General features: G+C 38.1%; 1 protein-coding gene across 1 annotated transcript in view; it reads left to right on the top strand.

Annotated features, from left to right (window-relative positions):
- The first annotated feature begins 4643 nt into the window (after positions 1–4643).
- The window catches only part of fer1l4 (fer-1 like family member 4), a 27197-nt gene continuing 20339 nt past the window's right edge, over positions 4644–11501 (top strand). Inside the window, 8 exon segments of the mRNA XM_035661780.1 lie at positions 4644–4795; positions 6502–6557; positions 7748–7869; positions 8699–8801; positions 9285–9379; positions 10042–10086; positions 11020–11184; positions 11285–11345. Of these exon segments, the coding sequence (XP_035517673.1) occupies positions 4717–4795; positions 6502–6557; positions 7748–7869; positions 8699–8801; positions 9285–9379; positions 10042–10086; positions 11020–11184; positions 11285–11345 (726 nt within the window). The 5' untranslated portion in view covers positions 4644–4716.

Raw genomic sequence — 11501 nt, 5'->3', positions numbered from 1 at the left:
GCCTCCATTATCGTTGCCATAGTAACAGAAAGGTCAGTGATCTCCTGAGAGCTGATCTTGTCTAAAAACTGTGTTGACTTTGTTTAGAGAGAAGTGGGTGATTTTCACCTCACTAAAGCAAGAGTTTAATCACAGCGACATCTAGTGGACATTAGAGGAACTACAGCTGCCGGTTCCTTGCTTTAACCAGTGGGGTCCACGTTACCATGGTGACTATGCACTCTGGACCACCACTGTGTGTGTGTGTGTGTGTGTGTGTGTGTATGGCTCTGATTAGCTTTATAGATCAGGTATTGATACTTTGCACTTTGCTTTTGCAATAAATGCTGGAAAGTTATATTATGAATGACATTGTATATCGTAGCTTTACTACTATAGCCTTACTATAAACTCTACTATAGCCTTACTATAAACTCTACTATAGCCTTACTGTAGTCTTTAGAGTAGCCTGTGTGACCTCCGCACTCTGCTTCAGCTGCTTCAGCCTGAATGTTTCCGGACTGTTCTGTCACGACTCTCAGTGGTTTGTTGATGCCACCATCTTGGTTCCCAGTGATGAGCTTATTTTCGACCATCAAGCCCGCTGTGTTTCCTAAAATGGGGCTGATCTCTGCTTGACCCTTAAAACACCAAACCTGACCACCTGCAGCATCCCATACATGATGTCAGTATCATGCACAGGTCACGCAGCGCGTCGCATCGCCATCAGTTAATCTTTCATCCCAAATCAACCAACTGTATGATTGTAGTTGCGCTCCCTGAAGGTTCGACCGACCTGAAGCTCGTCTCCATTCAGTCGGATAAAATGTCCTAAAATTGATGCCGACTGCAGACACACATGGTTCTGTTTATACTATAGTGGGTGTCTGCATTGAAGGATGCTAAAATGTTTGTCGGTCAAATAAAATAAAATTTATGCCATTCAGACTCTTTGCCACCACGTGAAAAGGCGGTAGAGGCACCGATTGATCTCACAATCAATGACAAAAACGAAGAAGAAAGGGATCATGGAGTGGAGTAAAGTCATATTTCTGAAAGTAGAGACGATGTCTCAGAGTAAAGTGCCTTAATAAAATAAATTGAATGTTTGCTGGGAGCCAACATGGCCGCCTCAGCGATGGTGTTGTGATGCTGCGTTCAGGTCATGTGGAAGTTACCGTAAATACTGTCAGCAAGTGAGTCTTTTTTCAAGTTGCAGGTAAACATGTCTGAAAAGTAAACCAACACTGTGCCCTCAAGTTGATTCTTCAGTCTAACTAAATTCTCATTTAACTTTGATTTGATCAGACCCCCCCCCCGTGACCACGTGACCTGTCGTACATCAGATCACTGATATTGTGTAATGTAACACTCCTTACCACTCTTTACCAAAGACTTTGTGACTAATGATCTGAACACGCACACAATGTGTCAAAACCCATGTTTACTGCAGCAAAGCCAGAGTTAATGTTGTCAAAATCCACTGCTGATTAAAGAGTGCCAACACTTCACCTGAAACCTCTTTAAATCACTTTAAATCACTTTACAGTCAATTTTAAATAACATTATTAACCACTTAAAATCACAACTGCTGTGGATGGTGATGGGAATGACAGAATAGGAAGAAAATTTAAGGTTTTTTTTCCTCTTTTGTCCAACTTTCAAAGCAATTGATGACTTTTTTTAGGGTCCATTTTATCAAAGTGAAATATTTGTATTACATATAATTTTTAGCACTAAAGTTTGTTTTAACATTAGCAAAAAAGAACATTCTTCATGTTTGGGAACAGTCTATGTGACAAAGAAATCTCTTACTTGTTTTTGTGGCTTACAAATGCAATTATAAAGCACTTTGAGTGAACAAAAGTGTTTAAATAAATGCAGTCAAACCACATCTCACAGTCTTGATCAGAAAAGAGCTCAAACTGAATTTACATCTCTCCGGACTGAGGCGAACATACACGGTGGTTGTTTATACCTGTATGGACTGAGGGTCTACTACTGGTGTATGACTTAATCCTGACATCACATGTGGCAGCTATAGGGAACATTACAGCACCCTCAGTTTAACACTGACGCCCTCTGAAAGACTGCGAGATGTGGTTGAAAGCTCTGGGAAAAACGTGAGTTACATAAGCGAGTGATTTTTTTTTTTATTATTATTATTTTTTTACTTGAAGCTGTGTTCAAGTGTTTCTCAGCAGTTTGTCCTGCGTCAGCCTCTGTGGTGCCAACAGTGTTTGCTGCTTCAGACTGTGTTTGGTTGTTCTTGGATCCGATTGTTTTCCGCTTTTCTCGCCAAGAAAACAGAAACCATCACTTGTCGTCTGCTCACAGACTGCTGTCAACCTCTCATGTAGACCATTAAAGACAGAAGCACAAGTTTAGAGCCTCTTCTGCTCTCCTTGTCTTTCTCAAACATCACCTGAGTTTTCAGAGGCGTTTTCAATCTGAGGGTCAGATTTAAACAGATTTTCTTTATTTGACACAAAGTTTAGATCAATTTCCCAGAAAGTAGAGAGATTAAAAGTGTTGATTTTTGTAAAGAGGTTTTCTAGAGAGACGGACTGAACAGTTGACAGAGTAACATCGTTGTCTGTTTACTTAAGATTTGTAATGTCTTCTTTGGTTGAACTGTTTAAACATATCAACATATCAGCATACAGATCGGCTGCATCAACAGTTGTGACAATTGTTTGAATACATTTAGTGGCATTAGGAGGGAAAACTATCCAGCAATTCACAAGAAAAAAAGCAAAGATTATAGAAAAGTTTGTCAAAATAAATAACACTTTCTACTGGATTACTTTATCGATCTGTGTCACAACTTAAACTACTTTACTTTCTGGGATTTTTTTTTTTAGAAAACCTACAGACCTGCAGGGTTTTATCAGACCACAGAAAATCTGTTAAGTTCTAAAGTCTTTTATTAATTCACCTTTTGGAGAAGATAACTCTACAAACTACTTGATTGAAGTTTGTTCAGTCAAACTAAATTCTGCATAAACATTAATTTGGACCATGTAGCACAAAATAATGAGTTAAAGTTGAGATATTTTTGTTTGTTGTTCAATGTTATCTTGTTTTGAGGCCAAACTGCAGCAGATTCTGTAGATCTGTAGAAGTTTGTCCCTGTTAGGCTGCCATAATGTTGTCTTTGTTAGTTTTCTGATTCGTTGCCAAAAACGTGTTTCATGTGTTCAAGTTGAAGGGAAATTCTGTTTTTACACAAGTATTTTAAAGGAGCCTCAGTTATACTGAGACATTATAGCCAAATTCAGCATTTTTATTTTTAAACATGCTGTATTGTCACTATAACCATCACCAGGACAAAAAACAGCTGTTTGTAAAAGAGGAAAAACATGAGAAAATGCTGCCTGTCTCATCTGTATAAGAACTACACCTCCCATAATGCTTTGCTCCAAGGTGCTGCTCACTGAGAGCACAGTTTCCTCTGTCACACACATTGTTCTTCACTCTGTAAAGTAAACTGGTTGATCCACAGCACCATGTGGCCACCAGCTTATTCAACTAACTGCTATTAACTAACCAGCATAACTCAACCAGTAACATCATGCCTGTATGAATGCTGCCTGTTACAATACAATAAAACAACTTTGGGAAAGAGACAAATGTTTTTTTTTACTGTGTTTTAGCTGATAAAGCTGCCACTGTTTAAAGGGTAATTCTTTTTCATGGACCATATTTTGGGGATTTGGGGGAATTTAGGGGGGGGGGGCAGCTGCCATGGAGGCCAGAAATAATCATGTTACATAGGAGAGAGAGCACTTGTGTGTTGATGTGAGTAGAGCAGATTTGGGGAGGGGACATTTAATGGACCTTTAGAGGGTTACAGCCATTTCTGTGGGCCTGCAAATCAACATAATGAACCGCTACATGTTTAATAGTACAGATATTAAAGGTCCAGTGTGTAACATTTGTCAGAAATGGAATATCTTATTCATAGGTATGTTTTCATTAGTGTATAATAATTATAGAGACATTTTTATCTTCAGAGGGAGTGGGTCCAATATGTCGAACCTCCATCTTTCCTACCGGTAAGGCCTAGAACAGAGAAAACCAACAAACAGGCTCTATGTGAGCGGCCGTGTGTTTAACACATTGGACCTTTTAAGGCTTAAATTAAAGTGACTTTTGGGTTACTAAAGTAAGAAACTGAACAGAGTAGAAAGAAATGATCATACTGTACAATAATGACAACCAGAAAATCAGCTGTCAGTGAACACAAACACCAGACTTCATAAAGAAAAGAGTCATTTGAAGTCAGTACTTTGTATTTTGATGCTTTTGGTTTTCCATGCAGAATATTTAGTTAAAACGAAGTGTTTTTTTACAGGCCTATAAGTGAAAACGGAGTGTTGCTTCCACCATTTTGTGCGTGTGTGTGTGTGTGTGTGTCAAGGAGGAAACTAGTTGAGCAACTATTTGCTTTCTCAAACATTAGCGAGGACCTGCCTTAACAGACACACACATTGTACATACACACACTTTAACAAGCCTCTGTGTGCAGTTATGCACACACACACACACACACACACACACACACACAGAGGTACCTCCCATCACCCTGTTGGACAGAAAACACACACAGGAGTTAGTTTCCAACTGCTGAAGAGAGAGGACAGAAGAGAGCAGATGGGACACCGTCAGAGAGACAATATGTAGACAGGTCGACAGGTGAACAGGTAGACAGGTGTGTCAGTTATCGGGATCATAATGTCCATCAGTGTGAATCTGAGGAGGATCTCCAACCTGCCGGGACGATCCGACAGAAAGGTCGAACTTTGCTTCAGAGGTCAGTAACATACACTAACCTGTCTGCATCTACAAGGAGAGAACGGCCTCCTTATATTGTATTATATTATTTTTTATTATATTATATTATATAATATTTTATTATATACACTTCCCTGTCTTCGGTGTACCGTTGGTCTGTTTTCCTAGTTTGTTCTGCGCTCCTACGATGATATTTTAAACAATAGTGAGCTTCCAACTTTATAACAGCTTGTGGAAAGAAGTATTCAAATCCTTTAAAAGTAGAAGTACCACTCTGTAAAAAGAGATATTGTGAGTAAAAGTTTTTTCAAAAATATACTAAAGTGAAAGTACAAAGTATCCATATATCATGAAAAGTAAAACCACTGTAAATGTAGAATGCTTCCTTTCACATCATTGTATTATTATATATATTAATAGATTATTATTATTGATACATGAGTATAACAATTCATGTTGTAGCTGGTAAAACAGTTTTATAGTAAAGAGACATTGACGTATCCTTTTAATCTGACTAACTCAGACTGTTTAAGCCTCTTAAACTTTAAAAGGACCACAGATTCCACTGGAAGCATGTTGGGAAGGGATGTGATGAAGGCCAGTTTGAACAGCAGGAAGGACTTTTGTTTTATTGACAGACATGAGAAAATGTGAACCTATCCTTTAAGACTGCGTTAGTGTCGATGTTTATCAGATCTGGGACAGGCTTAGTCAAAGAGACAAAACAAATACGAGTACATTCCTCTATTGAGATCATATCTTGGTTGGCGGGTTTTATTTACTTTCTAGATAATGAGCAACAAATATAATCAAACAGTATTATAGTTACATTCAGAGTAACACAATTAATTAAGCAATTAACTTGAGTTATCATTGTTAAAAGGATATGATCTTTAATATTTATATCAGATGCAATATTAAAGTGACGTATACATTAATAATCATAAAAATATAACACACAGTACAGCTTCTGCCGAGGTGTTTGGTCATTAATAATATTCACATTGAATCTGAAATATCATGACCAACAACTTCTTCATGTTTGTTAATTATCGTCTCTCCTAAAACCAGCTTATCGGAGCATTAACACCACAGATTGGACTGATGTTGTGCAGGAACAGCCCCATTTTTTAGGCTTTTAAAATAACTTAAACTTTTTGTCATTTTCTCTCAATCTCTCTGACTCAACCAAAAAGTCAATGAAGCAAAAGTTCTATTACTGGGAAATATCACAATCTATTACAGTATTATGGATTCACATTCATTCTGTGAACTTTGCTCCAACATAGTTTAATAGATTTCCTACCCTACCTATGTAATCTTAAAATAACATATTGAACACTGAAAATAAATCATCCTCAACATTTGTTTTGTTCTGGTTTCAGAATGATTAAGACAGTTGGAGAAACATTAGATACAAAATAGAATTTAGGGACAACTAGATTTTCTTTTAGAGTTTCACCGCCTTGTTTCATTGATTTTATGGGGAAACTGACCAACCCAGTAGCAGACATTAATGATTACTATATAGAAATAGCTATAACTTTGTGTATCTTTGTGGACACCTGGAAGTCTGTCATCAGACATCCCCATGTTTTAAAGTGTGTTTGTAGTCAGTTTAATCCATGTAGAAGTTAGTTTCACTCACCAGTGAGCTGTTAACAGAGCCCGAAGCACCAGTACTGTTACTATGGTTACCTGTCTGTCTGTCTGTCTGTCCTCCAGGTTTCACCCATAAAACCAAAGTCCTGCAGTGTGAGAACTTGGCCATCTTCAATGAGGTCAGTAAACCACTGTCCAACTGCGGACACATTCCGAAATAAATAAATAAATACGGTTTTTACACAAACAGACATTTTCTCCTGATGTCGGTCTGAATCTTACAGACGGGTCAGTTCAAGTAGAAACAGCCACGAGGATGATGAGCTGCTTAGATTTCACATCACATAACCTTCATCATATTTGTGTGTGTGTGTGTGTGTGTGTTATATCAGGTAGCTGCAGTTGTTTGTCTGCTTCAGATTGAAACTATTTTAATGGTGCTGATAGGAAATTGTACCACTCCTACAGAACACACACTCACACACAACCGCTCCTTCAACACACACACACACCTACAGTTGGCGTGATTTTTATTCTACTGGCAGGACTCCTGAAGGAAAATAACATAATAACATAATAACATAATTCATGCTCTTGAATTAACCATTTTTTATGCAGGCGTTACCACACTAAAGGTTCTGTGTCGATTGGTCCACTACTTTGGTTCAGACTTAAATGTCTCAACAACTATTTGATAGATTGTTATGAAACAGACATTAATAGTTCCTAGAGGATGAATATTAACAACTTTGGTGAAGTTTATCTCTAGTGTCACCATGAGGTTGAAGTTTTTGGTTTTGAGTGAAATGCCATGAATTCTGGTACAGATATTCATGGTCCACAGAGGATCTTAAAAAATATGATGCATTACATTATGGCGTACATACCATGGGTGCTGCTTTTCTGTTACATTGTGGGAGTTTTTGAGGCATAATATAAATATGACTTTCTAAACTCAGGATTCAGACACTCAAATAATGGCAAAGAGTAAATATAGTGCACTATATAGTAAAAAGGGAGTGATTTTGGATCTTGTTTAACAAGACTGCGGTAGATGAAAAGTGGAGCGATCACCAAAGTCATTACAATTCATCCTGAATCCATTCAATAAGTGCTGAGATATTTCCATAGAGTTTCTTACTTCTGAAACAGAACCTGGGAGTCCTGGTTTCACTTAAGCTTGATGTGGTTACCGGTTGAGCTTTGTAGAAGTAGTTGGATAAATTACTTTGATTTCACAGCTCTGGAAAGAGGCATCTCCATAGCAACGGCCACTGAGGCTCATGGGTGCTGTAGTATTTAATGAAAACATGAAACATGTCTTCCTTATCGCTCAATGACCCGCAGACTCTGTGGTTCTGTGTTTAAGGGTTCTCCTGAAAACAGACTTTATTGTATGATTTTGAAAATGGAGGAAGTGTTTATTGAACTGGAGCTTCCACCAACTTCACCACATCACCACCTGTTGGTTGGCCTAAGGACTACTGACAGGTTAGATAACAGAATTACAGTTATATGTATGACGTGATCGGTGAGCCCTGAGATATATTTCTCTGTGCAGCCACTGAGTCAGACTGTTTGTTCTTCAGGTGTGACCAGATGTGTGTGTGTGTGCGTGTGTGCGTGTGTGTGCGTGCCACGGTGACTCATGGACTCATGTCCAGTGTCAAGACAGAAACCATCTCTTCCACCTTTAACTCTAGTTTGAGTTTTTATTTGCTGTAAACAGAAGTTAGCAGTTCGATATGAACGTTAATACAGCAGCTGTTCCCCAGACGTGTGTTGGTCATAAGTTTTGGGGTTGCCGGTTTGATCCCTGTCCTTGAACAAGACACTGACTCTATATTGCTCGCTAATGTTCTGTGTATTTACTTTTAACCCCCCCCCAATACCTGTTATCATGTGACTGAAGTTAAGGTCAAAGTGTGAATGACACTTGAGTCTTCTCCGGTTTGATGAAGAAGCTGTGAGTATTTACGGCTAAAAAGCCTAGAAAAAGATAAATTGTTGTGTCACACGCTTTCATTTCAGAGCATAAAATGAAGTAATTTGACAAAGAAAGTAACCGTGTGTGTGTGTGTGTGCTTGTGTGGGTGTGTGTGTGTGCTGTGTGTAAATAGCTATTATTTCGGATTGGCCTCCAACTAATGGTAAAGAGATCAGAAGAATGAAGTTTTGACGCGTCAGTCTTTACCAACTGGCAGTAGATCTTGCTCCAACAGGTAACAAACTCTCAACAGCAATAGAACAACACACACACACAACACACAACACACACACATATTTTTATTTGTATAGTTATTTTTAACTCTGTGTGTAGATCGCTCCGGCCAAAGCTGGTCGTCCAGTCTCCAGCAGTGTTTGTTACATGGGGAGCGCTGTTGCTGACGGGACCACTCACTGATGCCATAGAGTCGACTGATGTAAGGACAACACACTGGGCGGCAGTATACAGCACAAAACACACACACACACACACACACACACATCACACACACACACAGTGGGCAAGAGTTGTATAGTTAGAAAGTAGTTTTATCTTATTTAAGTTTAATTTTAATTTTCCAATTTCAGTTCAGTTTCAGTTACCCTTTTCAGAGTGCATTTGCTGAAAATGTTTTAGTTTTTTAAATTATTATAATATATATTTTTGTCAGAATATGTATTACAATATAAACACACTGACTCACAGTCATGTAGAGATCCCAGTCTCAATGAACATAAGCCTCATTCTTGTTGTGTTGACAAATTTGACCAAGCTGGGAACACTAAAGACATTTCCTGTGTATTTTTATTTTGTTTTAGTTTTTTTCAAAATTCTAATTTTATTTTGTATTTCATTTAGTTTCAGTTATGTCAAATAACCTTGTTAAGATGTTGGTTGATTTCACTTTCTCTCTGTGTAGATCTATATAGAGTTGGACATTCGGTATAATCCAGTTGAAGGAACAGCAGGAAGCTGGGAGGGACACGACTTCCTGAGAGTCGAAGACAATGATGAGTAAGATCACGTCCACATTGAACCAGAAACATCTTCTCCACTAAACTCTAGAAACAACAGTCTCTGGTTGTAATGTGGATGAGAAAAACAAAACTTTTTACTTGCCATTTTGTTTTTAAAGGAGCACTCATTTACTTAAATATTTATTCAAACCTTCTTGTTCACTGTCTTATGCAGAGTGATGAGAGAAGTTTTTTGTGTGTCCAGTTTTGGCCAGTCCTAATTTTACTCTTAGATTAGTCTAATGCAAGATAGACGGTTAAGATAGAAATAAGATTTACTTATTTTAAGCCTCAAAAGTTTGCCACCCTAACAGCATCCTAACTCAAACTCTGTTTCCTGGTAACAACCAGTTACACCTGCTGACCAGTAGCACCAAATGATAAAAACAATAACTTGTAAATATACAGCAGTGAGGACATCATACCGAGTCCTGCCACATTAAGCCTCCCAGTTCTGCCACAGGTCTGCACTGTGTTGAGATTTTAAGCCACTGGATATATCTTCTATTGACGCGCGTTGTCTGTTGATAAAGTATTTTTTTTTCAGGTGATTATATTCTAATAAAAAATGAAAAAACACAACAAACAATCTCCCAACAAACAAACTGAACAAATTATTCTATTCTTTAAGTAATTTTGTTTCCCTTCCTTCATCTGCAGATCATCTCTGGTCATCAGGAATGAAGGATTTAATGACCCTGAAAGGTGAGAATTTACACGACTCACACGTTCATTCTCTTATCATAACAATACTGATACTGATGTCTCTATGAACAGATAATATCAGCCAAATTATCGACATATATAAGTGTCCGTCAGACATAAAGCAAATATAGGAATTATCTAATCTGTTTTCTCACATTAAAATCTTAGACTTTTACATTTCTCTGATAAAATAATCTAAACTCAAGGTTTACTTACAAGCTTTCTTCTGCAGTTTTCAATCCACAGGATTAGGAAACCATTAGTTATCATAAAACTGTATAAAAAAAGTAAAAAAGTTCTGTACTTTGATCACCTGATGACAGCAAGTTAATTGCAAGAAAAAATCTGATAAATGGTGTGCCTTAAATGGTGTCGAGCTACATTGTGGGTAATGTACGTGCCAGATTTTTGACAAGGGAGAGGAATGCGTGGAATAAAAAGGATGATATCTCTGGTTCTGCAACATCAACATTGATTTTATTTCACTGTCCGTCGTGAGTGCAGTGCTAAATCAATGGAGAGCTCTTCTCTCCAACTGAAATTAAATTGTGTTTTCTTTGTTTTCTGCTACATAATACATATCCGGTTTCCTTTGAAATCTGAAACCAAAAGGGATAATTTATATATATATATATATATATATTTCAATATATTATGGTTTTGAATTAATTGCATGGAGATCTTATGTTAATACAACCAATTAACAAATGCAGTATGCCAAAAATTCCCAGATATCCTCCTGCACCCGGTCTTATTTTTGCAGTATGCAAGCAAGCTTTCTTTTCTGGCTGCAGATTTCCTTCAAGCAGTTTATAAACTCCACCCCTCTACTTCTGCCAGAAGAATACATACAAAGCACACAGAGTATTTGGAGAAACTATTAATTACTCTCTCTCTCTCTCTTTCCCTCTCACTCACTTTTTCTCCTGTCAGTAAGCCGACTGTCACTCGCCCAGGTCAGCTGGAGAGAGAGGTTCGGCGTCTGGGGCGGAGCCTGGTCGGGACAGGGGATGAAGATGAAGACGACGAGGATGATGATTATGATGATGACCAGATGGACATGGAGGTTTCCAACATCACCTTCACTCCTCTGCTGAGGTCTGGTTACCTTATTGTCTGTCTGTCTGTCTGTCTGTCTCAACTCATCTGTGTGCTGTAATAATGATCTGCTGTCAATAATGTGTGTGTGTGTGTGTAGTCGTTGCAGGCCGATGTCCAGAAATATTGCTGCAGCATTTCCCAGAGTCCAGAGCTTCCAGGTGAGTTCATTCATTCATCCATTTTGGACCTCCTGAAGGATCCTGAGGTTTTATAAACTCCCTCCACCCTGGGGTATCCTCCAAGTTGGATGTTTCTGGAAACCCTTTAATTAAAGTGTCTGTAATATATATCTTTATAATAACAATGTATCAAAT

Source organism: Morone saxatilis, unplaced genomic scaffold (genome assembly GCF_004916995.1).
Source record: "Morone saxatilis isolate NCDOM2014 unplaced genomic scaffold, NCSU_SB_2.0 Contig18, whole genome shotgun sequence".
NCBI classification, from domain to species: Eukaryota; Metazoa; Chordata; class Actinopteri; family Moronidae; genus Morone; species Morone saxatilis.
The sequence above is the reverse complement of the archived record's forward strand: the minus strand, read 5'-3'. Positions and strand labels throughout refer to the sequence as shown.